At 49.0% G+C, this 27,984-nt stretch overlaps 1 protein-coding gene and 1 long non-coding RNA gene across 8 annotated transcripts in view; one reads left to right on the forward strand and one right to left on the reverse strand.

Moving 5' to 3' along the window:
- ZBTB7C (zinc finger and BTB domain containing 7C) overlaps nt 1–27,984 on the reverse strand; it is a 153,387-nt gene that overhangs the window by 73,068 nt on the left and 52,335 nt on the right. For 6 of the 7 annotated variants that reach the window (XM_032096922.1, XM_032096923.1, XM_032096929.1 and 3 more), the window contains 2 exons: nt 17,165–17,261; nt 449–506 (listed from right to left, as the gene is read on the reverse strand). In XM_032096922.1, coding sequence (XP_031952813.1) covers nt 449–506; nt 17,165–17,216 — 110 coding nt within the window. In that variant the 5' untranslated portion in view covers nt 17,217–17,261. Of the gene's footprint in view, nt 1–448; nt 507–17,164; nt 17,262–27,984 lie in introns of those variants that run through there. The other variant, XM_032096928.1, reaches the window with a different exon arrangement.
- LOC116438205 lies at nt 2,790–21,796 on the forward strand. Its single transcript, XR_004237627.1, has 3 exons — nt 2,790–2,984; nt 5,248–5,252; nt 21,785–21,796. It is a non-coding gene; the product is annotated as an uncharacterized LOC116438205 (long non-coding RNA).

Raw genomic sequence — 27,984 nt, forward strand, 5'->3', positions numbered from 1 at the left:
TGAAGAGGACCTTGAAATGCCACCCAGATCGTAGCCCCACGACTCGGTCTGAACGGGGCCAAGCACAACAACAGCCAAAAGCACTCCAAGCATTAACAAATATTGTTGCTTGGTGCACTCCTGTGCAGCTGCCAGCGTATCTGCCGCCTGCTCCTTCCAGCACTCAGCACTGAGAACACACATAGTGATGAGAGCATCTTCCACGGATTTACAGGAAGAGCAATTAGAGGTTTGGTCGCTGACAACAGCAGAGAATTGTAGTAAAGATGATTTGTGCTGATCCATTAACACAACAAACTACCTGCTCTCCCAGAGGAAATCTCAGTAACTAAAGAGCAGATCAGAACCCCCAGACCCCAGAAAGGTATCAGGACAACCACACAATACGCCCAGGTTTGCATCCTGCTTGCCAGCTCTCCCCACAAGGCTCAGCCTGGTGTGTACTCACCAGTACCCTTGGTTTTGTTTCAAAATCGTGATGCTCCTTTCGCTCTTCTGACCATCTCCTAAGGAAAAACAGGAAGGGACAAAAACAAAACAAAACCCCTCATCAGATCCAGGACTGATTATGTGGTTAAGAAGGGCTGGCTCTGGAGAAGCCTTGCTGGGACGATGAGAAAACTCGGAGCCAGGCCTGCTCCTGCTCTCCCACCACACGTGCTTCCACAGTCAGTTCACCTGCTCACCACCCTTCCCTGTGTCACAACATCACCTGGCAACGCCGTGCCATGGAGGTGGAAGCCCACCCCATCCTCCCACTGTATCACATCTCCAGTGACAGCTGGGAGATGAACACCCCAGGAACAGATCACACTGAGGCAGCTTTGGGCTGCTTCACCCATCCCACCCCACAGATAAACATTACACTTTGGTCCCCTTGGGATTATCAACTTCCCGGGGCTTCCTACGCCCACAGTTCAGTTACCAGTGATAGCTCGGTGGTACCTCCAGCAGTACCTGCAACAAATCCACATTCTGCAAATGCTGGGGTGCGCAGAGGCAAGGTGTATGAGCAGCATCCCCCCAGCTCTGCCCATGAAAGTCCCCTGTCCCTCCTAGCTTGGGAAAACCTTCTGGAGAAATGGAGCTCTACAGAAGCTCCTGGCCACCACTTGCACTTGCAAATGATGGAGACTAGGGCTTGCACTTCCAGAAGCTCTGTGTGGGAGGCCTGGTAGCTTGGCCGGAGGTGGGCAGGACTCAGGGCTGATGAAGGAGATCAGCAGAAGGATGTTTTGGGGTACTTTACTCCACTTCAGAACAATCTCAAGGTGTGAGACCCCTGCCAGCAGGCAGCCATCGTATCAACAGGGTCCTGAGTCCCCCTATGACAGCCTGGAAGGGTGGACCAGGCCTTCTCCTGGGTGAGGACACAGAGGAAGACCATTGTGGCTATTACAGGACTGGGCATATAAGATGTAGGAGTGCTCAGGTGGAAAATGTTCCTGTGGCTCAGCAGTCAGATGGAAGCAGAGTACTGCACGCCAAAGAAGCCATGATCTGGGGTATTTTCCTTAAAATGGCACCACCAACTCACACTCATCCTTAAACCTGGGTTTGTACCCGAGTCCTGGCCAGGGTCAAGAGGTTCCCTCTTGCTCATGGAAGCTGCAAGGGAAACAGGATCTCCCTGCCAAGGCTTAGTGGTGTGCAAAGCAAGGAACAGCCACTCACTGTGTGCAGTCTCTCCATTTTACATGAGAAGGCTGAAATCAAGGTGAGGAAACACTTGTTACCATGGGGCAGCTGGAGATGGAGACACTGCCTTCTATTCCCAGGTTCTCCAAGAGGTTCTAACTGAATCAATCACCCAAGCATCTCTTTTACTTCTCCAGGCAGCCCTTGAATAGGTTTACAAGTATAGGGTCCACCAGCACTATTTCCCATTACTCATGATATAGAGAAGCAACTGGGATCCCTCTCCCAGCTTTTAGACAGAGCCACTGATCTTGATTCAGCCTTCATGGGATTCTAATTCTCATTATTTTCATGGGAAAGTGTCAACAACATTTTCCAAGTCAGGCTGACACCTGGATGACTGTCCCAGGATGGAGAAACCGACGGGCTGTGATCACCCTACCCAATCTATTTCACTGGTAAATAACTCTTGTGCACATACACTCAAGGAACAGAGCAAAACCATGAAGGGCAATCCTTCTGATGGCCTCTAATTTTCCTTCCCATGCTTCTACAACCACCAGAGTGAGGACATTTAGGCAGTCTGAGGACACTTAGGCAGTAGGCAATGCATGGAGCACGTGTGAGTGGTGGAGCACAGAGTGGCTGCAGGCCAGCCCCAGGGCCATGATCAGCCCCAAGAACGGGACTTCCCTGCAGCTAATGAGTCCACGTGCTTTCAAGAGCATCCAGCTGCTGTGAGTTGGTGCCCTCCAGCACAACCTCCTGCCTTAGCCAGGGCCCTGTTCAGATCATTAACTCACAAGGAGCCACTGCTACCGAGGACTAATGGCTCGTTTGCCACTCTACAGACAAAAGTGATCAGCAAGGGCACAAAGAGCTTAATGCAGGCCGCTGTCAACATGCCCACATTGGACCAGCACCGTCATCTTTGTTTAAGGCAAAATTCACAGGGGAGGCTGCAAAAATCCTGCAATGGACCCTGGCTTCATGGCAAAGCTCATCAGCTCTGCTTGGGTCGGTGCACAACGTCCCTCTGGCACCAGGGCAGAGGCTGGCACCACATTTCCCTTGAGCAATGCTGGGCTTCAGCTCTAACTTCTAGCTAAAGTCTCCTTCTCCTCTCCACAGGTCCTTCACTGCAGCTGCTCCCCACCGCCAGGGGAGCTCAGGTTGCAGGCAGGTAGGGGTTGGTGTCTTCTCACATGTGATAGGACCAGAGGGAATGGCCTCAACCTGAGCCAGGGCAGATTTAGATGGGATATGAGGAGAGATTTCTTCACAGAATGGGCTGTCCAGGATGGCACAGGTTGCCCAAGGCAGTGGTGGAGTCCCCACCCCTGGATGTGGCACCTGGGGACATGGGGCAGTGGCAGCCTTGTCAGAGCTGGGGCACAGTTGGACTTGATGTTCTTGAAGGGCTTTTCCAACCTAAATGATTCTGTGATTCTGTGACTCCACCTCAACACCATTCAAATCGCTGTGTGAGGAACAGAAGAATTCTCACAGGACAACAAATGGGAGTTTCTGGGCTACAAAAAGGCTGCACCTGAATCACAGTTTCATTAACCCTCAAAGAAGAGTGGCTGTGAACAAACACATTCATGATCCACCCTCTGAACCAGAAGATGCCCTGGTGCCCTTGTAGCAGTTTCCAAAGTAGGATGGGCATTGCAGAGGGCAGACCAGGCTTCATTCTCCCGTTCCCAAAACACACGTGCGATGAGAAGCTACAAATCAACCAGGCTTGCCTGTGGCTTCCTCTTCAGCCATAAGGTCCCTTTTAGCTTCTTCGGGTGGTTTGCAGAATGAATCGAACACGCCCTCCTGGAGATGACATTCAGGTTTCTAATTACCATCCCTGAATACATCACTGACGTGCCACATCAGCTCACTCGAGGGGTTGTTCCTCTCATCACGTGCTGCCAGCAGTGGAGCTTCTGCCTCTCTTCAGCACACTGACCTCCCCCTCGCCTGGCTGGGCTGAGCTGCTGGGCTGGGAAGGATGATTGCCAGATAAACTGGTGATGGGGAGTGCTTGTCCTGCTCTTGAGGTCAAGCCCATGTGAAGAAACAGCCTTTATCACAGAATCACAGCTCAATCTGGGTTGGGAGGAGCCTTTAAAGGCCATCTAGTTCAACTCCCCTGCCACGAGCAGGGACATCTTCAAGTAGAGCAGGCGGCTCAGGACCCTGTCCAGACTGACCTTGAAGGTTTCCAGGACTGGGGCATCCACAGCTTCTCTGGGAAACTTGTGCTGGTGTTTACCACATTCATTGTAAAAAAACTTCTTCCTAACAGCTGATCTAAATTGATCCTCTTTCAGTTTAAAACCATCACCCCTTGTCCTATTGCAACACACCTGGTTGAGAAGTTTGTCCCCATCCTTCTTCTAAGTCTTCCTTTAGGCCCTGCCAGGGGCTCTGAGCTCTCCCTGGAGCCTTCTCTTGTGCAGCTGAACACCCCCAGCTGTCCCAGGCTGGCTGCAGAGCAGAGGGGCTCCAGCCCTGGAGCATCTCCATGGACTCACTCCAACAGGTCCATGTCCATGCTGAGGACCACCAGAGCTCTCTCCAGGGTGTCTGCACTGAGAACAGCCCTACCCTCAACAGAACAAGCACTCATGTACTTCCAGTGGACTTCCAAGGCTGCCATCCATGCTCTAGTCCTGACCAGCCAGCAGCTGCAATGTAGCTCACCTAAAGCACAGGATTGCCCTGGGCTGACAGCCAGCACAGACCACGGACATGTCCTTCCCCGTGTCCAGGCCACAGGGTGACCCTCAGGGACATCCTGATAAACATGCACCAGCCCCTGGCACATCAGGCAGGATTCAGCTCCAACTAAGGCATCTCAGCTGGGGTGCCCACATGCAGATCCTGGCTTTATTTGCCTTACTGCAGGTTCTCATTGCAACACTGGACTCCCTAAGCTATCCCAGACCCATGCCTGGCTTTGCCAGACAAAACCCTGGACCTGCATCCCTCCTGACTGACAGATGGAGACTAAGCAATGTGTCCTAGGGCAAAAATGGACAGCCACACCCAGCAGCTGAATTGTGACCTACATATGTGGTGGCTGCCCCGGCTCTTGCTGCAGCCCATGGGGATGCAGGTGGCACGATTTGGGTGTTTGGTTTGGGTGAGCCATTTAGTTACTCAAACTCCAGTATCTATTTTGGTGTGTGAAACACCCTCCAGACTCCACCGGCCAAACATCCACTGACTCTAAAAGGAGATTGGGCACCAAGTTAATATTTTTATCTCCCACTGCAGCCTACCTCCAGCTCCTGGTCTAAGTTTCTACAGCTCCAAAATAAAACCCATTTGCATGGGATGGGGATGCCCTGCAGCTCTGCTCTCTCAGGCCCCTGCTGTGATGAGCAGCACAATCCTGGCACATCCACATTCCAGGATGGCTCCAGTGCTCGTGTGCCTCCTGCATAACAGGACTGAAACAAATAAATTTGACAAAGAAAGGAGAAAGAACAACTGATATGCAAATCCATGTCATAAATCGTTCATCAAATCTGTTCTGCAGTTTGGAAATAATCTCAGAGGTTGCTTCCCAAGTGCTGTTTACAAACCCTCTGTTAATCTGGGAAGCAGATGCTGTTACAGTAGGCTGTATTACAGCATCTTCAAGAAATCCCCATCAAATATCACTTTTAAATGCCCATGACTTTTGCAATCAGTTGTTTTTAAATCTTCTTGGCATATCTGAAAACCAAACATCATAAAAAAAACATTTCCTGTGATTCAGCTGTAATGAGTCTAAGCCTGGGGAAGAGCTCATCTCACATCTCCTTTCATACCCAGGTGACCCCCACATTCCTCTCAGCAGCCTCTGCCCATTTCCTTCATATGCCCTGAAGAGCCTTTGACTTCCCCAGACTCTTCCTGAGCTTCACTGAAAGCCTGTGTTGCCTCAAAAAGGGCAGTGCCCTGGAGATGCCCTCTAGAATCACAGGAGCCAAGTCACCCACGTCCCCGCAGAAAGTCCCACATGGAAAACATACTCTGAAAAGGCATTTCTGCCATGCCCTGGCACACATGGACATTTCATTGCCTAGGAGAGTGTTTGGGATGATTACTGCTGGGGTTTTTTTATTGCCAGCAACTGCTCCTTCCAGCAAAAAAAACCCCCGCCCTGAGACAGATCATCCCTCCCAGCTCGGAAAGAACTGAGTGTGTGGATCATGCTCAGAAGGAGGAGTGACCTGGCTGCATCTTCGGGCTGACATCCTTTCCAATCTCCAATGCTCAGTTTTCCCCTTCCTGTGTGAGAATGGAAACAACAGTGTCAGCTGTGGTTGGAAAGGGCTTTGAAATCTACAGGTGAGAAGTGTAGGTAAGACAGCGCTGCACTCTTCTAGAAATGGGGGGAGAGGGAAAGGCAGCAAAGGGGGGAAACCCCCACATAATAAATAATACTCTACAAATTACATAAAATGAACGCATTAAAAAAACAATCCTCCAAGAAGCAGCTGCTTCATTCTTTGCTGTTGATAGGATCAATATAAGAGAGGAAATTGCCACCTTGTGTTCTGCAACACATCACACCAACTTTCCTTTACAAACCCTAATGCGCCTGATTGCAGTGTCAATTTAAAATTTACCATAAAACGCAGAATCTCATAAACTTTACAACCTCAATCACACTCAGCCAGTGTTTTCACCCAAATCACATGCACAGGCACCCGCTTTGCTCTCCAAGGAAACACAACGACGTGCTGCTGACAGCAGATGGGAGAGCAGACCAGGGCACCACAGCTGGGATCTGCCTGTCCTGGGTAGCCTGGATGAAAAGAGAAGGAGTCAGGTTGGAAAACAAGATGGAAAATGTACCCTCGGATCTCTGTGAGACAGCTCATCCCGTGTCCAGCAGGACGAAGGGTAGCCAGAACCATGGTTTTTAATGAAGGTGCCCAGAGAACCTGTGGCTGCCCCATCCCTGGCAGTGTCCAAGGCCAGGCTGGACAGGGCTTGGAGCAACCTGGGATAGGGGAAGGTGTCCCTGCCCGTGGCAGGGGATAAAACCAGACAGCCTTTAAAGGTCCCCTCCAAACCAAACCATTCTATGATTATATTATCAAATACGACATGACCTCAGGTGCAGCAGCTCTGGCGCCCCAAACACACTACCATCGAGGTAGCACCAGCATCCCATGATGCTGAGCCAACCTCCTTGTACTGGAACATGCTTAAAACACAGCTGTTTGAAGCCCTTTTGCAGGCTCCGATGGAATACCCCAAGTCATTTCCCTAATCTGGCTGTCCTTCAGAAATTTAAACTGCGCAGCTCCTACGGAGAAGACGGTGTGAGTTTTTAATGCAGGGAAGGAGCATGCAGCTACGCCCGTGCCATGAGCTGACCATTTGCTTCTCCAGGCATGGCTTGCACTCAAGGGTTGACAAGGGAAAAACTAATTAGGCTCCTAATGTTGCTTCCTACATAAATCTAAGTTCTTTTGCTGTTGTCACTTTGACAGAAAACCCACTTCTCTGCAGGGGTACAAAGGATTTTGGCTAAAGCATAACAAAAAGATGCATATTTCAAGTTGCACTTCCCCAGAAGCCATAAAACTCCACTCAGTGTCTGCAGTCAGCATGCACCCTGGAAGCTCTGCCTTAAAATTCTCCCTCAGCTCAAAACTACGGGATATATTTAGGGAGAAAAGTAATTTTTGCGATCAGCTGCTTGCCTTTGTGACTGACTGAAAGTGCAATGAGACAGATGCTTGCAGATACAGCAAGGGTTAAACCTTGGGAGAGGACAGGCAGGACTTGGGGAAGCAGCAGTTGATCAAAGGGTGGCTCAAAAGTTATTTAAAAATAAACCAGAAAGTAGAACTTCCCGGCGGTTGCCACTGTAATTACAATGCAGACAACGGAGCCGTGGTGCTGTTAAGGTTACTGGATTTTCCTAGCAGCTGTGTTTAATTTACTTAAAACATGCAAAGCCATCAGGTCAGATCCCATTAGCAGAATATCTCCAGAGTGCTGCAAGAGCCCGGCCAGCCCAGCACCACAGAAATGCTGAGGGCAAAACACAAGTGTAAAATATCCCTGGAGAAGTAAGACAGCAACGTGCACTGCCTTCCCCCTTGGCTGCAGCAGAGGCTGGGTGGTCAGTCCTTCCTGCTCATCCAAGGACCATCTATTGCCAAGGCCTCCTAAGACAACCACAAAAAGAAATCCGTGAAAATACCTTGGCTGTCTGTGATGGAGAAGGATCTGGCACCAAGCATTTAGGGAAGTCCTTCAAGTGTGTTTTTGCTGTAACCCAGGTTCTCTGTGTGTCCTACAACTGTACAATGTCCCACCTGGATCCCTCCACTTTCCAAGCATCCCCCTGATGTCCACACTGCCTTAGAAGACCCACTTGTCCACAGTCACGCTCAGAGTCCCTCTCAGAGATGGGAGCTTCGTGGATTTGTGGGTCAGGATTCCCCCCCGCGGAGCTCTGTTCACACGGATATAATTCAGGACCACACGATTCATCAGGAGTCTTTCCAAAACACAACGACAAAAATTACAACCTCCTTGTCAGGAAAAAACCTTCTAGAGATACTCTTCTGATTCATTGTTGTTGTTGTTGTTTTTCATTCCTTTTACACTGTCTCAGCCCTCTCTCCACCGAATGAAACATCAGAGTTTCATCCTCTGCTCGTGGCCCCTGCCAGTTCAATTCTTTTTCTAAAATTAGCATCCTGAGAGATGCAATTGCTAGAACAGGAGGTGTTAGGTCACGTTTTGGTCCCTGCACATCAGGCTAAGTGCTTCTGCAGCCACCTACAACCACCTCAGAGTCTGAACCTCAAACATGCCCTGCTCCACTGAGCCCAGCAGAGTGATGCAGCTTTAGTGGGTGCCGATGCCAAAAAAAAGAGAACTGAAGAGAAGGACAGATAACACACCACAGGCTCCTTTCTGCACATGACCCCCATATAGAGTCATTCCTACAGAAAATGGGCAAACAAAGTAAAATAAAATACTAGAAAATACAAGAAAATGTATTTCCCAGATAAGCTGTGGCTGCCCCTGGATCCCTGGAAGTGTCCAAGGCCAGATTGGATGGGGCTTAGAGCAACCTGGGACAGTGGAAGGTGTCCCTGCCCATGGCAGGGGGTGGAATTCTAAGATCTTTAACGTCTCTCCCAACCCAAACCATTCTGTGATTCTATGACTCTATGAATAGAATAGAATAGAACAAAGCAAACTAAAAATAAATAAAATCATCCTAAGTAAAACATCACAAATAGTAGGAAAAAATCTGAAGGAATGGGTTTGCTCACGGGAAATCTGAAAACATCTGACATGCATGATCCTCACTGTCATCAGAACCCCTCCTGAAATCATCATCTCCTGCCACTGTGTGCAAGAAACCCCAGCCTGGCCCTGGAGATCTTGGAGCAGCTTAAGATCATTCTTCCAACATAAAACTCCAACATAAACTCATTCCTCATGGCTTAGAAAGGTGTGAGACTTATTTGCATAATAAATGACAAGTAAGGAATATAGATTTTTGTCACATCAACCCTCCCTTCCCTTTGAAAGAAATCTATTTATTCTGAGTAAATCGTCTCTTCTCCAAATAAATGGTGTTTGTAGTCAGTTTAGCTGGCACGATACAAATTCTTTTGCATGCCTGTAATGAATTTTCACAGCCAGAGCCCTAATCCAGTCTAGTCATGGAGGGTTTATCACGACCTCTTATTTTATTTCTACCAGTAAATGGGAATTGCTTTCCTTATCGCTATCTAGAAGCACCTGAGTGATTTTTGCTTCATATTTCCTATCCCACTGGAATTCAGGATGCAGCGTTATCTGATGCTGTACAATTGTCACTCATGTTAGCTGCCTTTTCATTTTAATTTGCTGGATTTATTGCTCTTTCTTTTTTTTTTTTTTCCTTTTCCCCCCCAAGAGATTTTACTTCAGATCTGAGTCCTTCCTTGCTCTTTTCCATCCTCCTAGTCAGATTTCTTGGGTGATCCTCAGGAAGGCAGGATCAAGGCTCGTCTCGCCTTCATCTGCCTGATGTCTTTGAGCAACCTGGGACAGTGGAAGGTGTCCCTGCCCATGGCAGGGGGGTGGAACGACCCAACCCAAACGATCCTAGCATGCCTTCCCTTGGCAGAGCACTCAACCCCTGGGCTTGTCCCAATCCATCCCACCTTCCTCCACTGGGGAAGCATAAAACTATGCAGCAACAAGCAGAAATTATCCCTAACTTTGAGCTCAAACAAATCCATGAGAGCAAGGGCTTCCTGACGTGATCCCTATGGCTGCTGCAAGTAGCTCTGAGCTCCAGAAATCTGGACCTGCTGCTGCTGCTAGAAAGGCATGAGAAGACCTGTAAATCCTGCAGATAACACTGTGATGGATCAGTAGTGGCAAGACATTAACCTTCACTCTTGAGGAGACACCCAAATGATAACACCTGTAGTCATGCCACTCCAGAGTTATCAGTCTTGTCACTTGTGAAGATAAATCTATCTGACCTAAGCCATCATCCTACGCCACTCTGCCTTCCTTGCTCAAAATCCTTGTAGATACCAGCAGGGATCAGGGAAATCACACCTAATAATCAATTGAGTGTGTGCAACTATGCTCACATGGAAACCATTTCCTTCAGTATGTTAAAATAATTCCGCAGAGCAAGGGAAAAACACGGTAGGCTTGAAAGCTGGTCTGCAGGGAAAGTGCTACATGTCAGTGACAACTCTGGAAGGACAGAAAACAGCTACCAAAGCCTCAAGGAGCTGTCACACACAAGAAAATGTAAGTTAATTAAAGCCACTTAAACAAATACATCTGGGACAGGGGCATGGGATGTAGAGAGGGAGAATGAAGTGATATTAAAAGCTCAGACACATGGTGAATCCCAGACAGGAGACAAGGAAACTTATCTGGCAGAATCCAGAGGAGCCCCTTGCCCTGGAGCTGTGCCAGAGGGGGCAGTGAGAGCCCCCTCTGCCACGGGGCTGTGGCCCACCTTTGGGCCCCCTGGGGATGCACAGGCTCAGCAGATCCACCCCTCCTCTGGAAAACAGCACCCAGGCTCCACTGATGCTCTCCTGGACCAAACAGCACTGGCTTGGAATTATAAATCCAACACTCCACGTCTTCCCTCCTGTCCCCACCACTCAGCTGAAATGAGAACCACGTGCAAAGCATCCCTCTGGCAAAGTGTAAGGATGTAAATCCACCTCAAACACACCACTAGGGCCCACATCCACTCCCTGAGCCCCCAGAGCTGACTTCCCTCCTGCTATGCTCAGAAGATGACGAGCACAGGCTGCTCACACCAGCCCTGCTGATACAAAACCACAAGAAGAAAGATTTAGATGGGCTCTGTGTATTTTTTTATTGCAATCAGCTCCCAAAGAAACTTAAAATGTTGGTGTTTTATATATTCCTTTGAGCATTGATTCAAAAGTGGAAACAAAACACCTACACGAGGTTGGGTCATCAAGGAGATGCCGAGCCAGCCTCTTGAGATATTTCTGGTTGGGAAGCAGGGCTGGCCAGCCTCAGCACGAGGCCGATGGGAGGGGAAACAGGAAGCAAATCCATCTGCACACCATCAAGCCCTCGCTGCAGGATGACAGCATGCAAGACTGCTGTCTGCAAGAGGAAGTCTTGCCATGGCATCAGCCCGACCCAGTTGGAGCGCACGGAAACACAGATGGAGTGAGGAGGATCCAGGCTTCCAAAGCAGCTTAGTTTCCCACCCTCCCCTAACTGCTGGGATGGGGGTGATGCAGCAAACCCAACACCAACCCAGCGTGCTCCTCCAGGAAAGCCATGGAGCTGCTGGGATCTGGTTGTCTTCACTAACTCCTCCTTGGTTAGTAGGGAGCCGAAGGAAGGAGGAGTTAGTGAAGGACCTGGGTCACACAGGACAAGGTCTGAGATCTCCTTCACCCCTCAGCATATTTTCTAACACCAAACCAGGCTTATTTACACATATTCTATTCCAACTCTGGGTGAGATTAGCTCATCACAAGTCCCATGGCTCCAGGGAGAGCTCAGAGCCCCTGGCAGGGCCTAAAGGGGCTCCAGGAGAGCTGCAGAGGGACTGGGGACAAGGCATGGAGGGACAGGACACAGGGAATGGCTTCCCAGTGCCAGAGGGCAGGGATGGATGGGATATTGGGAAGGAACTGCTGTCTGTGAGGGTGGGCAGGCCCTGGCACAGGGTGCCCAGAGCAGCTGTGGCTGCCCCTGGATCCCTGGCAGTGCCCAAGGCCAGGCTGGACAGGGCTTGGAGCAGCCTGGGATAGTGGGAGGTGTCCCTGCCCATGGCAGGGGGTGGCACCGGATGGGCTTTAAGGTCCCTTCAACACAAACCATTCTGTGATTCTACAGCTCTGCAGACAGCACTAGAGCCTGGTCTGATGCAGCCCAGGACCACAGCCCCCTCTCTGCCTGCAGCTCTGGGCAGGCAGCCAAGGCCCCCCACCCATGGCCCAAACCCCTTCCCTCCCCAGGGTGACTTCCTTAACACAGCCCAGCTGCCTGCCCCCACCCGACAAGGGCTGACAGATTTGTGCTGTCCCCTTAGGGTGGGGTAGGTACATTTATTTCCTCTTTGGAAAAAAAGGAAAGAAAAAAGGAAAAAAAATATGCAATTAACCTTTTCCTCTCCTCGCAACAGGCAAGAAACTTCCCTGCTACAGGAATAGTTTCAGGACTAAGATATCTGTTCCCACAGCTGCACCAGTGCTATTCTGGCCTAGCTAAAATTAAAGAGCTGAAGTTGTACATGGGCCTTCATGAAACTGTCACAGGGACCACAAGATTAGAGGGCCGGATGGTGACCTGGGAGGCCAAGGTCTATTCACAGCTGCGGCAAGGGATCCTCATGTGTGTCCGAGCATGTTTCTCCACCCCTGCTTAACAGAATCCTGAAATGATTTGGGTTGAAGGGACCTTAACAACCAGTTCCAACCCCTGTCAAGGGCAAGGACACCTTCCACTATCCCAGGTGGCTCCAAGCCCTGTCCAGCCTGGCCTGGGACACTTCCAGGGATCCAGGGGCAGCCACAGCTGCTTGGGGAAACCTGTGCCAGGGGCTCACCACCCTCATCATAAAGACTTTCTTCATCATACCTAGTCTGAATCTCCCTGCTTTTAATTTAAAACCATCAACCTCATCCTATCACAACAGGCCCTACTAAAAACTCTCTATCTCTTTTCTAAGCCCCCGTTAAGAAAGACCAACATATATTGCCCGGTCACTTCCAGTGCCCATCCTAACACCAGCCAGAGATCCAACAGCACTAAAAAAAAACAGGAAAGCACAGGATAACCCCAACATCCCAGCCACCATCCCACCACAAGCAGGTCCTCTGCCAACAACTGTGCCAGCTATTGTTGGCCACATCAAGCCCGGTCCAGCGGCCCCGCTGTCAGCATGCAGCTCATTACTCTGCCAAGGGCTTTGAAACGCTTGGAATATGAAAGGTGCTCCATCAGATCAAATTCAGCTTCGTTTGCTATTACGATGCAGTGCATTTCTTTTGTCTGCGACTTTTGATGATGTGCAATTGTTCCCCTCAGTCAGTATTTCGGAGTCATTAGCTGGAATTAGTAAAGTTCCCGCTGCCAGACTTTTCCAAGGCTCTGTTCTCGGGCTACAAAGAGTCGATGAGGAGTTGTCCTGCTTTCACTGAGTTGGAAGCACAGCGGGGAGCATTCTGGGGGGAGCAGGCAGTCTGCTCAACTCCACTTTTCCCCTGCAGGCACCGGGAAATGCACGTGCAGGCAAGATGCTGTGGGTGGTCACACAGGGCTGGTGCTTCCCAGCGAGCACGGAACGTGAGACCCTTTCATTTGGTTCCTCTGGTGGGACCAGGGGAAGGGGTACACCTAATTGTGTCCTTATTTAGGCAGCACATCCCACAAAGTTTGGGTTTCTCTCCCAGAAATCCCCCACTCCCAAACCTAAAGGCACCAGCCCTGAAGAAGTCACCTTTCTCTGAGTGAAGAGTCTACTAGGCATCTTCCTTGGTGAAAACACCTGGATGTGCCTGACCTTGTCCTCCAGCCTCTTGCTCATGTTACACTCTTCCAGCTGTATCAGAAGGGCTTTAGTATCAAGACCCTTTTTCCTGAAGGTATTTATACATGGAACATCCACCTCTCTGGGCAACCTGTGCCAGGGCTTCACCATCCTTATCACAATTTCTTCCTTCTATCTAGTCTGGATCTCCCCTCCTGGCGCAAAACTATTCCCTTTCATCCTGTCCCTCCATGCCTCATCCCAAGTCCCTTTCCAGCTCTCCTGGAGACCCTTCAGGCAGTGGAACAGGCTCTAAGGTCACCCTGGAGCCTTCTCTCCTCCAGGATGAATACCCCCAGCTCTCCTAGTCTGTCCTCTGATCAATTTTATATTTGTCTCTGATAGCAGATTCATTCCTATTCGTGCTTAAGGAGTTCCAGAAGAAAACAAAGTGATGAAGCTCCTGGCCCCAAGGGCACAGCCCAGGTCTGGGGACCACAGCAGCTCCAACTTGTACCCACCCCACCTGTGGGTGGAAATTCCATTTTCAGTTCCCAGTTCCAGCCATCCCACCACATTTTCTGGATGCAATGTGGGTATTTGGCCACTACAACCCTGAAACAAAACTAGGAGCAAACCAACCTTACGGGACATCCACATGGAGAAGAGCTCAGCACTGAACCCAGCTCCTTTAGCAGCTGGTCATCTTTCACATGGGACTGTACTTCCACCCCATAAGGATTTCCCTGGAAATCACCTCACAGATCATCCCACCTAACATTCACAACAGCATTTCCATAAGAACACAACAAAATGCAGACAATTCACACCTCTCACCTTACATTTTTTAAAGTAACAGGCTACAATAAAGCAGCCTGCCCAGATTCCAGCCTAATCTAAAAACAACTTTATGGTTCCTAATTTTAGCACTAATCTTCCTTTGCCATGGTTGTGTGATTTCTAATTATTTTATCCCCAAGCCCTGCTTTGATGGATAGTTGTACCTTTTCCAATGCCAAATGACTTGTAAAGTGCCTTTAAAAATTACGCTGATCATTTCAGGTTCATTTCCAGTTCCTACACAAATAACATTCTCATATATGGCTTCACTGCAGAAATATTATTATTATTATTAAAATAATAGTAATAAAAGCAATACAATTTAAAAAGGAGAGCTCCATTCCTCAGGATGATCCCAATCTGCTCCCACAGACACCGTATTTTCTCTTAAAAGCTGATAAAGAGCAGAAAATCTGTTATCAAGATACGGATGACTTAACAGCCCAGTGCCTTTGGCTTGGCATGGCTCCCAGAACATTTTGCCTTTATCTATCCCTATTTTCAAGTTACAACTCATGGAAGAGCAACTGGCCAGGCCGAAACCTCGGGAGGGACTTTGCGAGGGGCGATGTAAAGCGGTGGAAGAAACAGATTTGCCTTGATGTTCCCCAGGAGCATTGCCTACCCAAACCCACTGAATTTGGAGCAGCAAACACGAGCCCTCAGCTGAAGATGTGTTTCAGGGGATCAGGATGAGCCTCCAGCCCAGGTTCCTCATAGGCAGGTGTTCTCTCTCCTTCCGTGCTCACCTGAAGCAACCTCTCAACCCTCCCAATTGCTGACCTACACCAGATCTGGATCTGATTCTGTTAAATTTGAAATTTGCACAAAAATTTATTGGGGAGGGGATGCAGCCTGGGGACCGTTTCAGGATGCTGAGGCAGCTGCCTGCCAGTCGCATGTCCCAGTAGGAATGCCACCAGCAGCCAGCACCAGAGCAGGGGACACAGACACAGGGCTGGTGGATGTTTGTTGGGTTATTTCCTTCCCCAGGATTTATACTGAGCTCCGGTCAATTGGAAAACATCCACTTGACCTGTGACCTTTTTGTTTTAGTTATTCTCCAAGCTTTGACAGCAGCAGTTTAAACACAAAGCATACGAGTTTTGGCACTGAGGGAGCACCCCATTCCCACATATTCTGAGTGGATACGGAAAAACATGGCACTGCAGCCCTGATGGTGAACGTATTTCTTCTTTCTCATTCTTCATGTTCCTCTCTCTCACTTTCTGAGCCTGTTTCATGACCCATGTCTTCTCCCTCCCCACTGGAAACATGAGCTTAGCTCCCCAATGCAATATTCAAGGGAGGAGGACATGGGTTGTGGTGTTCTAATTCCCTGCACAGTGCTGTGTTACAGAGGGTTTGAAATGGAGATTGTCAAAACAGGAAACAACCCAGTCAGCGTCCTCCTGCCTGGGTCCTGAAAATGTCACCACACAGAGCTGCAGGGGATGGAGAAAAGCCCTCTGTTCCTGCAGGAACAGAGGATGCCCTGGGAGAGTGGGCAGCAAGACCATCTGCCCTCATGCCTCTCTGATCTGAGAGCTGGGCTTTAATCTCTGCTGAAACTACTGTGGAGCTGGTTTTTATTGACTTGGGGAAAAACTGCAAATCAGGTTAAAAATTATATCCCTCTGTTGACTGATACTTTTATCAGCGTAGAGAATTTTGTATGGAATGTCATCTCGCTCAGGAAGTCAATCCTACAGGAAATCCTTCATCCTTAGTGCTTCGGAGTAACATCCACAGCATCCTGCTGGCTTCCTTCTTACTCCTCTAAAACTCGCCCCTGAGATCCTCACCTCTCGAGCTCATGCTTTGTGTTTGAGCTGGCCTTGCTGGGATAAAAGCACAAATCTTGGGTCTAATCCTGCCCACACCCCCCAGGTAAGGCACCAGGCTGACACATCTCCACGAAGACACAGAGCAGGGACAGTGCCAGGCCCCAGGCTCTTTGACTTCCATTTATCCACCTTGGAGCAAGGATTTAAAGTTCCTCAAAGGCACAACAGTGAGGCCAGGTCTGGAGGAGAGAACAAAGCTACTGTTAACTCAGATAAAGAAGATACTGGATTTATTTTTAAAAGCAGGTTCCTGCAGCTGTAGGTTTCAAGCAATCCTTAAAAGCCTCACCTGAACAAGCATCCTTGATAACAAATATTGGTATTTTAAGCCTTTGATTGCTTTTGATTGGAGTTGAAACCTTTTTTGATATTGACTGATTGTTTTTACAGCTCTCTGCAAGTTAGCTTCAGGAGAACTTCCCAAGCACAAGAGCTGGTGACCACTACCAGAACGGTGATCCAGCAATTCCAGGATGCCCCACCCCTGGAAATATTCCAGTTAAGTTGGATGGGATTCTGAGAAACCCAATCTAGTTGAATATATCCTGTTGCAAGGGGGTTGGACTAAATGGTCTTTAGGGTCCTTTCAACACAAACCATTCTATGATTCCCCCTTGTAAGCAAAGCAGGTATTTTGCTTTATGTTTGAGGGATCAGTGGTTTTATCGTAGTGTCAAGCCACTGATCTAGAGTGGCAACCTTCAGTAGGGAAAAAAAAATCCACAGGTTGATGGGATGAACAACCAGGAATGTCATTTCAGATGGTCTGCATAGCCCAGAACGGCAAACTTCCCCCATCACACAGGCAGAGAATTAGAGTAATTACCTAGAGCCTGATCCTGAAAGGTGCTGAGTGCAGTCAAGTGGTCTCTGCTCATAGAGTTCAGTATCTCAGGGGCTCTCAGCAGGGTCAGTCTTGGAGCCTGGGCAAAACAAGACAGGTTGGTCTTAGTCCAGTTATTTGTAAATAAACCTACATGACCTATAACTTAAAAAAATAAACCCAAAAACCATTCCAGCTCCATGTGCCGGCTACGTTATCCTGTATGGAGAATTAATTCAAGGATCAGGCAGAGCGTGGCTGAGGAGGTGCTCTCCAACCCACAGGCATTTTCTGCAGATCAGGATGGATGCCTGCAGCACACAGGAGAGAAATTACACAGGGATGTGTCCACAGAGCTTCAGTCCACATCCAGGAACACCTACACAACATTCCCCAGGAGCGCTGCATTATCCAAGCCACCGCACCTGGACATGTCACACTGCTACACCATCCCAGGGCTCACACACCTTGCTGGCAGAAGACAAACCCCAGGGCTGCCTCGCCAAGTCTACAGGCAGCAGTAAACCTGGAGAGAAGAGAAGTTAGCCAGGTTTCCAGGGAGGAAGAGGAGGAACATTCCCCTCCCCATGCTCCCCAACACGCCGGCCCCGGGCGGGTATGGCTGTGCCAAGGGCAGGGTGAAGGGAGGGAAGAGGATGACGGGGACAGGATGACGGTATCCTCCTCCATGCAGCGCTTTGTTCTGGGAGGTCCCCTGGGATGCTCGGCTCAGGGTGGCCAAGTCCTCCTTCTTCCCCTACAAGGGGAACGCATGAGGGGAGGAAAACAATGCTCTCTCCTCAGCTGCCTAATGGAAGAACAAAAGCACAGTGATCCCTTCCAAAACCGTCTTTTGAGGAACAGACCGTGGAGCCTGAAGGCCCAGTATTTCTGCTGTATTTATTTCTGGATGAACTCCAGCCTGGCAGCGTCTTTCTGTCCTTCCTCTGGGGTCTTGCAGGACCCGCCCAAAGCCACTGGAGTCGTGCAGGGCTTGCACAGACCTCAAACACCATCAGGAATTTAACACCCAGCACCTGGTAGAGGTGACAAAACCAAGGGCGATGTTCCTTCACCAGACCCCACCACATATACACCTCGGCCACGGGGTAGAAGGGGCAAGGCCAGGTTGGAACAACCCAGTCAGGTGGAAGGTGTCCCTGCCCATGGCAGGAGGTGGAACTGGATGGTTTTAAGGTCCCTTTCAACCCAAACCATTCCGTGATTCCATGACAGCCCTGTTTCAGCAGGATGCATTTGGCAGGAAGCGTCTGCCCCAGCCTGATCCCACTGAAAACTGGGACCGAGCCCCATTTAAGCCAAAATCGGTACAAAAACCACCTTTGATTGTTGAGCAGAGATGGCTGCTAGGGAGCAGAAGGGGATTTCTGCTGTGCTGATTGCTCATGGAAAGTCCCTGACTGGCCCGCAACCATGGAAAAAACGGAAAATAGAACTTTAATACCAAGTTGGTGGCAGGCTGTCTATTTTTCTCTCCTGTGACTAGTTACCATGGATAGATTTCTGAGGTCGACCACACAATTGTTCACTGCACCGTTCCTATTAAACAGAGGATGAGCAAATCATCCCATTTGTACTGTACTTTAATTTCCAGAAATTCTTTGTTCGTTTGTTTGCTTAAATTATTTCTCTCATTTGAAGAAACAATGCAGTCTTACGAAGTGAGGGCCCAAATCTCCCGAGTCACCCTGCTGTGGTTCATTACTTCCACACTAGTTAACAAGGCCAGTAATTTCCCTAAGGTTTAACGGAAAATCCTCTTTCCAGAAGGTAGAGAAACAGGACATTTTAACAAACTCACTGTATCCTGCTTATGTCGTAGGTGAGGGATATCCTAGGCAAGGCACAGGTGCTCCTAAGGGTTAGTGTAAAAAAAGCACTTTTTCACCCCAAATTACTCCCTCAGCTGGGGAAGGGGACCTGGGGGTACCATGTCCCTTGCTCAGAGCATTAGCTCCAGCTCCACTTGGCAATGGGCTCCTGAAGCATCCCAGTCCTCACCCCAAAATAAGGAGTGGCTGAAGTGGATGATACTGGAAAGGCAGATCCAAGATGTACCTGGGGTGGGTGTGGTGGGAGAGGTGGGCCTACAGCCCATTTCATTAATGATAGGGATAGCAAAGCACACAGAATACCTGCCAATTACCTGCCCATAAACTGCCCTTCTCACTGGTTTCACCAACCTATTTCCATGACCAAATCAGGAGAAAAAATTAAAAACTGAAATAAATACAGGAGAAGAGCTTGTGGAAAAAAGGCAAATACATAAAACATACATATATATAGATATATTGGAATTGCAGAATAATTTGGGTTGGAAGGGACCTTTAAACTAAAAAAAAAATAAACTGAAGTATTTTATTTATATGTATAGAGAGAGATAGATATGTGTGTGTGTAAAACAGCCCAGTAAATCTCTGTTGAGATGCACATGCAGGTGAAAAGCTGGCAGCGCTGCCTTCAGTCACGAGGGTATTTACTCTACAACAGCCTCTGCAGCTCCTTAATATTATTTATACAAACAGGATTTGTCAAGCAACAACTACAGATGTTTGCAGCGAGTCTCCTTGCTTATCCACTGATAATACCGTGTGCCTGGGACAGCTGAACAAATCCTGCCACGTAAATAATAAATACACGTCTGGGCTAATCAGAAGGAGGCAGTGAGGAATCTGGAGATTCCCACAGACTCCCTGCCGCGGGGAAGGAAACAAGAAAATGCCCTGACCTAAGCAGGGGCGAGTCTGGCATACCCACAGATCACAGGGAGATCACAGGAGCTGTTTGCAGATCACTTACCGAGCATGAATAATTCAGGCAGCAGCGGCTGGGAGCATGAGAACAGATAGATGGGAGCTCACTGCCGCTGCTTTGGCAGGTTTTATTTTATCCAGCAAGGCAAGGAAACCACAAGCCCCAGCAAAAAAATCCTCTGCCTAGCATTGCTGGTGTTGTGACTTCACTGACAGTCCCGTGATATATGGTGTTTTACAGACCCCCAGCTGATGGTGAATGCCATCTCTCTTCCTCGAGGCATTTTTGTGATTATTTGGCTGGACAGGTATGGTAAAACAGTGCTTGTTTTAAAAAAAAGCCTTTAGTACCGATCTGCACTCTACTGCACAATTACACAACTCACAGAATCACAGAACGGCGTGCCTTGGAAGGGACCTTAAAAACCATTTCATTCCACCCCCTGCCATGGGCAGGGACACCTTCCACTGTCCCAGGCTGCTCCATTCCCTGTCCAGCCTGGCCTTGGACACTGCCAGGGATCCAGGGGCAGCCACAGCTGCTCTGGGCACCCTGTGCCAGGGCCTGCCCACCCTCACAGACAGCAATTCCTTCCCAATATCCCATCCAGCCCTGCCCTCTGGCAGTGGGAAGCCATTCCCTGTGTCCTGTCCCTCCATGCCTTGTCCCCAGTCCCTCTGCAGCTCTCCTGGAGCCCCTTTAGGCCCTGCCAGGGGCTCTGAGCTCTCCCTGGAGCCTTCTCTTGTGCAGCTGAACACCCCCAGCTGTCCCAGGCTGGCTGCAGAGCAGAGGGGCTCCAGCCCTGCAGCATCTCGGCGGCCTCCTCTGGACTGGCTGCAGCAGCTCCCTGTCTTTGCTGTGCTAAGGACCCCAGAACTTGATGTAGACCATGAAGCATCCACCAACCAAAAAAGAAATTAAAAAAAAAAAAGCATAGTCAGCTTCCAGGTCTCCTCCCACCCCAACGGACCTGGGAAAAAACACAGCACCTAGAGACCAGACCAGTTTGCAGCCTTCAGGCTCCTCTGCCCCTGCAAAAACTCGTGAATCAGTGGAGTTCAGCCCTGAAGGAGGAGGATGGAAAAAAAAAGAAAAAAGTGGTGATTAAAAAAAGAGAAGGGCTAAGGGATATCCTCTAATCCTTACTCCAAAAGGAAAACACAAGTAGGGTTGCTTCTGTTGGGATACATTAATAGTCCACACTGAACACATTACCAAGAGGATTGGAAGCCAGGAAGCAAACTAAAAAAAAATTAAACACATAAGGAAAGGCAGAAATGGTAAAGACAGATGGTGGAAGTTAAACATGGCTTTGGTGCAACCTGCAGAAATCCAAAACTCATTCTGCTGAAAGGAAACTGCATTTTGTTCCTTGCCAAACGGAAGAGCCTTGCTGTCGAGGATGGAGAGGCAGCTGTCTCATGTGGTGTCAGAAATAGGAACCCAGCTCACTGACCACCAGTGAGCCTGGGGACACCTCAGCCCCAGAGGTGAGGGGACATCTCAGAACCAGAGGAGCCAAGGAGGGATTTGACAGAGAGGACCCTGCCTTAGCAGGATTTCTGAATGTCCCTGATGGCAAGACATGCTCCAGTGCCAGTGATGTGCTTCAGGATTGGGGAATCCTCTGGGAATTCCTGTCCTGCACCTACACACGTGCATGGCCCTGCTTCAATTCACCCCTCTGCACTGCACTGCTGCCAGCACCGGATTTGGCCCCAAAACTGCACATCAAGCTCTTCTCCAGCCCAGCTACTGTGCAGGTATACCAGGTCATAGTCCCCTCACACAAAAATCTGTTTCTTGCTATCACACAAAATGTATCTGATTCAAGACTCACAGTGACAGCAAAAGACATTCACCCAAAATCTCAACACAAAAATCCCAGTAGATCTGGTTCTCAGTGTGAATCACATGAGAAGCATCCAGGCAGCCCCAAGTCAGGAGCAAAACTTGGTGCTACCAGCTAACAAATTTACACCTTCAATTTTCCTTCAACACAAAAATATTGACTCTCTCCATGCTTTCTTCCATTCTTGAATTACTTAAACATAATATTCTTAATTAAAAACTGAATTTAAACTTCAGCATCATTGCAAGTAGCATCCTTGTCTTAGAAAGCTCAGTTTGGAAGGGCCATCCCTACGGTGTGTCTGTGACACAGGCTCTAGTGCCCATATCAAGAGAATTTCACCTCAGTCTTTAGCATAAACTGACTGTCTCTGGTAGGAAATCTGCTTCTTGCCTTTGTAGACTGAGCACAGGCCACATCTCTGCACTACCCCAAAATAATTTCTTGGCCACACACCTCATCGGATCCTCAGGGCTTTGGGTTCTCCACCCTCGTGTTTACATTCCATGCAGAAAAATTAACTAATTAATATTCGTCTGACAGATGTTCTTTGAAAGAGATATCACGTCTACAAAACACAAGATGATGAAAGGAGCAATTGAGTAGATTAGACTGACCAGAAAAGTGAGGATTGTAGCACGACAGTGGAAAGCAAAGCTTTAAGTCTTTCTCTTGATATTTATATGGTTCTATTTGCATATCAAACTATATGCCAATTAGCTGTATAAAAATTCATGATGAAATTATGCTGTGCAGCTCTCCAAAGTGAAGAAAAGCCAGGGCTGGGCTGCATAACCACCCTTAACTCTGGCCCTCCAGGTGTTCCCACTGCAGCTCACTCCTAATGACCGTGTACTCCCAGTAACACAACTGCACAACGGGTATCTTCTGCAATCACACAGATCTATCTGCAACATTTCCATACACTGTAAGCTGCTTTGTGTATTTTTTCATTCTCCTCCAGCTAGTTACTCCTGGAGAAAAGGAGCCTGCGAGGAGACAGACCTTCTCCCTCTCCACAACTCCCTCCTGATGGAAGGGTGCAGCCAGGGGTGGGTCGGGCTCTGCTCCCAGGGAACAAGGGACAGGATGAGAGGGAACAGCCTCAAATTGCACCAGCGCAGTTTTAGATGGGATATTGGGGAAAATTCCTTGATGAAAAGGGTTGTCCAGCCCTGGCACAGCTGCCCAGGGCAGTGGTGGATTCCCCATCCCTGGAGGGATTTAAAAGCCGTGTGGAGACATGGGTTGGTGACGGTCTTGGCAGTGCTGGGAATGGCTGGGCTTAATGATCTTAGAGGCCTTTTCCATTGTAAATGATTCTGTGATTCCATGATCTACCTGCTGCCCCTTGTCTCAGACTGCAAGGCAAGCTTTGGCTCTGTTGAGGCTTTGTGCAACCCTGTAGGAAAGCAGAGACTCTGCCTGTAGGTGACCCTGGGTGCAAACAATAACAGAGATGTATGCCCTTACTTTAAATATCAACAGGAGTGTGGGGGTGCAATAGCCTGGTCCTAAGAGCAGCACCACTTAGTCAATTGTGCTCTGGAAGGGGTGTGCACCTGTAGTCAAACTGGCTGCCTTAACGAGGTCTTTGTGCTCTGCCAGGTATCTGCAGAAGGCATCATGCAAAGCTGCAGCCTCTGGGCCCATCTGCAGCCCAGATGTGAGCCACAGCTCACACCAGTTCCAGCCAGCACTGCCTGTAAATTGGGCCATCCACCCTGCCCATGCAGGCAGGGAAGGGTCTGGGGAGATGGGATTCCAGACACCTTCCACTGTCCCAGGCTGCTCCAAGCCCCATCCAACCTGGCCTTGGACACTGCCAGGGATCCAGGGGCAGCCACAGCTGCTCTGGGCACCCTGTGCCAGGGCCTCACCACCCTCACAGTAAAAAATTTCTTCCTTACATGGGGTCTGAATCTCCCCTTTTTCAGTTTAAAACCATCACCCCTTGTCCTATCACAACAGACCCTACTAAAAACTCTGCCCTTCGTTTTTCTTAAAAGCTCCTTTTTAAGTACTGAAAGGTCACAATAAGGTCTCTGCAAAGCCTTCTCCAGGCTGAACAATCCCAGCTCTCCCAGACTGTCTGCACAGGAGAGGTGCTCCAAGCCCTATCAATGAGCCTGCATTGCTTGGGACCATTTTTTCGGGCTCAACTGCAATAGTGAGTTTGACTAATTTGAGTGATCACGCACATATTCAGACATAAAACATTAATATAGGAACAAATCAAAAGCAGTCTGGCTGGGCTCCTGCTTTGAATTCATTACATAGATTGAAAAAGATAAAATAATTTTTAAAAAAAGAAAAAAAGAAAAAAAGAGGAAGTTTTTATCTTTTCTAGTACATATGAAAAGGTATAAATTCCTGACTGACTGCAGCACTTGGCCTGGCTGTGCTGGTAAGTGGAACCAGTGTGCTTCGCTTCCCGGGCGTCCCATTCACAAGGGAGAGAAGGAAGCATTCAATTTTTCAATAGGAAATTTCATCGCCGGAAAACAATCCACCTTCCCTGACTCCGAGGAAAAGCCCGAGGGCAAGTTCTCTGCTCGACCACAGCTTCAGCTTTACTGCCAGCCCCAGCCAGAGCTGCGTGCTCACGCCACCCCAAACCCATGAGACCGCCTTCAACACCTCCAGCTCCATCATTTTTTGTGTTTTTTTCTTCTAAACACATTGAGTGCTTTTCTTTTCCTTTGGGATTGCTCAGAGGTCCAGTTTGCAACTTTTCTCTCCACAACCAAACGGGCTAAAACAAGCCTGGATTTTGTCATGACAGTTTTCCTTAGGATTTCAGCTCTCCACCTAATTGCAGACCTGGGACTTCATGGAAAGCACCCAGGTGTAGCCATGCTAACATCAAGAGGATATTTGTGGGACATTTGTGAGGCAGAGCACACTTTAAGTGGGTTTTTTTAATGATCCTAGGACACCCCAAGCCATATGGGACTGAGCAAAAATCATGTTACACCAGCAGCTTTTCTTTAATAGCATTTTTAAACTCATTTCTCATTCCTAAAGCCGCTGTCTTAGTACGGAGTGGAATAAGGCTTTGAGGCCACAAAAACCCATCAGACACTCCAGCAGGACTCAAGAAAGTCAAGCAGCAGGCAAAGGGACTGAGCAGAGTGGTGGCAGGCGAAATGTAGCACCAGTCAACATAAAACTGATGCAAAAACAACCCCTGACAATGGTCCCTGTAAGAACTTAGTTTCAGGATTAAATAGACTCAGAAGCAACCATCCTGTGCTTCTGCATGCATAGCTCAAATTTAAAAATCAAACTTACTTCTACTTGTAACACTTAACGGCAAAGTTACTTTTCTCCTCATTATTTATATTCCCACCCTAATGGCTTATTTCTTCATGCACTTACAGAAAAGCTGAATTATCGGCCTTCTTCACCCGCTTTCTGAGCCATCCCTGTCTCCCTCCATCTTCCACATCCAGGACCAGAGGGCTGAACAAGAAAGGAATCCCAGGCAGGGCATGGAGGAGCTCCTCAAAAACACATTAAGCTACATCTTTATGCCTTTATTCTCCCTAAAATCTCTAGAAACAGGTTGTCACAGAGCAGTTCTTGATTAATGAATAGAAACAGTCTTCTAACCCACCGTGCAGCACTGTTAGGGTACTTTGAGTTGCAACCAGGGTACTTTTACCTGCCTTGAGCTGATCCCTTGGCAAGGGGAATTTTGAAGACTGGCGTCTGACTGGGAGGGCAGACCTGGAGCAAGAAACGATGGCACAAGGGGCAGGAGATGGGCAAGGCTGAGGGCAGCAGCACGAGTAAGATAAGGAAAGCTTAGCACAAGATCAGAATGGAATCACATGGAATGCTGGATATTTTGAGATATATCATGCAAAGGAGGCACTTGCTGTTCCTCCACTTCTGTAGAAGATGCGGAGTAAGAAACCAGGGTAGAGTTCCCCCAGTCTATGCTGAGTTAGGCATGGGATGCTTTACACAGCCTCAAAGGAAAACATAAAGACTGTAGCGTCCAAAGAGCCCTCAAGAAGCCTTCTGGCTCCCCCTCAGCCCAAAGCAGGCATCCCTGAGGACATGCAGGAAATGTCTGTGTAGTCCAGGGCTGACAAGGATGGATCCACAGCACTGACAGGACCCTGGTGTTTCACCTGTCACCCTTCCTTTAGAGGACCTGATGTCAGTCTAAAGACCCTTCACTGTATCCTACCAATGCTTCAAAAAGCCAAGAAAGTCAGGCAACACCTACCTCTGCTGGACTTCATCCTGGCCTTGACACGCAAGGCTTGGACCCTCCTGATGGACACAGACTCTGAGTCCTAACCCAGACCTGAACAGCAGATCTCACCGTTCTCATTCAGCTCCAAGCATCACTTAAATCCCAACAAATTCCTGGGCAAATAAAATGCAAGCATCTATTTTTGTAAGCCAGGATCACTTTTGTTGAGCTGTCACTGAAGCTTTTCTTAAAAGTCATTAACCATGATGGGCGAAACACAATCCCATCTTGCTCCTCTCCTGCCTCTTCAAAGGGAGGATGGCAGCACTTGAGCCACTCCCTCATTGATTGTCCTACTCTTCCACAAAGTGGTTCCTCTCTGGCAAATTGAACACTGAGAGCCATCACAGAGCCCCAGACAAAGGGACCAGTGACTGTTTCTGGGATTATTAGAGGGAAGCAGAAAGAAGCCTATTACAGGGTCTTTGTGGCACTTAATGTTGACAGCTGAAAATAATGGATAGGACAAAACAGAGCAAAGATGATTTAAATTAGGCAACTCCCGGGGAGTGGTGCTCACTGAGGCTTCCAAAGGAGAACTGCCCTTTCTAAGCCATGCTAACTCCCAAGTGGACGTGCACTTCCCCTCTGCAGCCCAAACACACACAGACACCGCCCTTTCTAGGTGCTCTGCAGAGCTTTGGCTCAGTCTGCCCATGGCCACTGCACCCCTCCCACTAGGGGATGGAAAAGGTGTATAAAAGGAGCAGCATCAGCCACAGCTCATCAGTCCTTCAACAAAAACAGCCTTTAATTTCTAACCACTGCCACAAGTTCAGGGACCTGTAAGAAGGGATTTACACGTCCACGTTCCAGCAATCATTACACAACTCCTGCAAAGCCACCTGGAGGACAGGAGATTCACTCCTACTCCAGGGGTTTGACACAGACAGAATGATAAAGGCTCTGACGAAGCTTTAGTGCCATCTCATGCCAGTCCCAGCTCTGTGGGACTCATACAGGGCTCATTTTAAGTAACAGGCGCCTGCCACCTACACACATCACCTCTCTCCCTCTCAAGAAGGCAATAATCAGAGAGTCACAGAATCATTTCGGTTGAAAAAGAGCTCCAAGATCATAGAGCCCAAGCTGTGCCCGATCCCCACCTCGTCCCCAGCCCAGAGCACTGAGCACCACATCCAGGCCTTCCTTGGACACCTCCAGGGATGGGGGCTCCAACACCTCCCTGGACAGCCCCTTCCAATTTTTTAATCACCCATTGTGTGAAAAAATTCCTCCTCATGTCCAACGTGAACATTCCCTGGTACAGCCTATGTCCTCTCCTCCTGTCCCTGCTCCCTGGGAGCAGAGCCCAACCTCCCCCAGCTGCCCCCTCCTGTCAGGGAGTTGTGGAGAGCCACAAGGTCCCCCCTGAGCCTCCTTTGCTCCAGCCTGAGCCACTCCAGCTCCTTCAGCCACTCCCCATAGGACTTCCCCTCAATGCCCAAGCCATTCCCAGTCCGGCCAGGAAAGCACAAGAGGGGTGGAGAGGCACACACATTGCACATGGTGAATTTGCTGGCTGCCTGGATTCAATAGATGTGCTCAGGCTGTGGCAGCAATCTGTCTTTCCAGGCATAGCACTTGGATTTTACAACCTGAAACACCACCCAAAACAGCTCCTTAATATCTGAGGATGCCGCCCAGCCAACCCTGCACTCACCCTGCAGTGGATTAAAGCCTGTTGAACATGGGTCCCTGTGCACGGGGCCCTCTGAAAGCACCTCCACAGTGATGGGGTTTCACACCTTTCTTGCACCCATGGGTATAACCCAGGAGGTACAAGGCTGCTGTCCTGTTGGGCCACCCAAAGCCCTGAGACACCCTAGCAGCAACTGGAGGGTGACAGCGGGACTGATCCTGGCAACAAACACCCCTGGGACCTGAAGGGAGGAGCCTTCAAAAGTGCTCCTGGGAGTCCCACAC

Source organism: Corvus moneduloides, chromosome Z, assembly GCF_009650955.1.
Source record: "Corvus moneduloides isolate bCorMon1 chromosome Z, bCorMon1.pri, whole genome shotgun sequence".
Taxonomy (NCBI): Eukaryota; Metazoa; Chordata; class Aves; order Passeriformes; family Corvidae; genus Corvus; species Corvus moneduloides.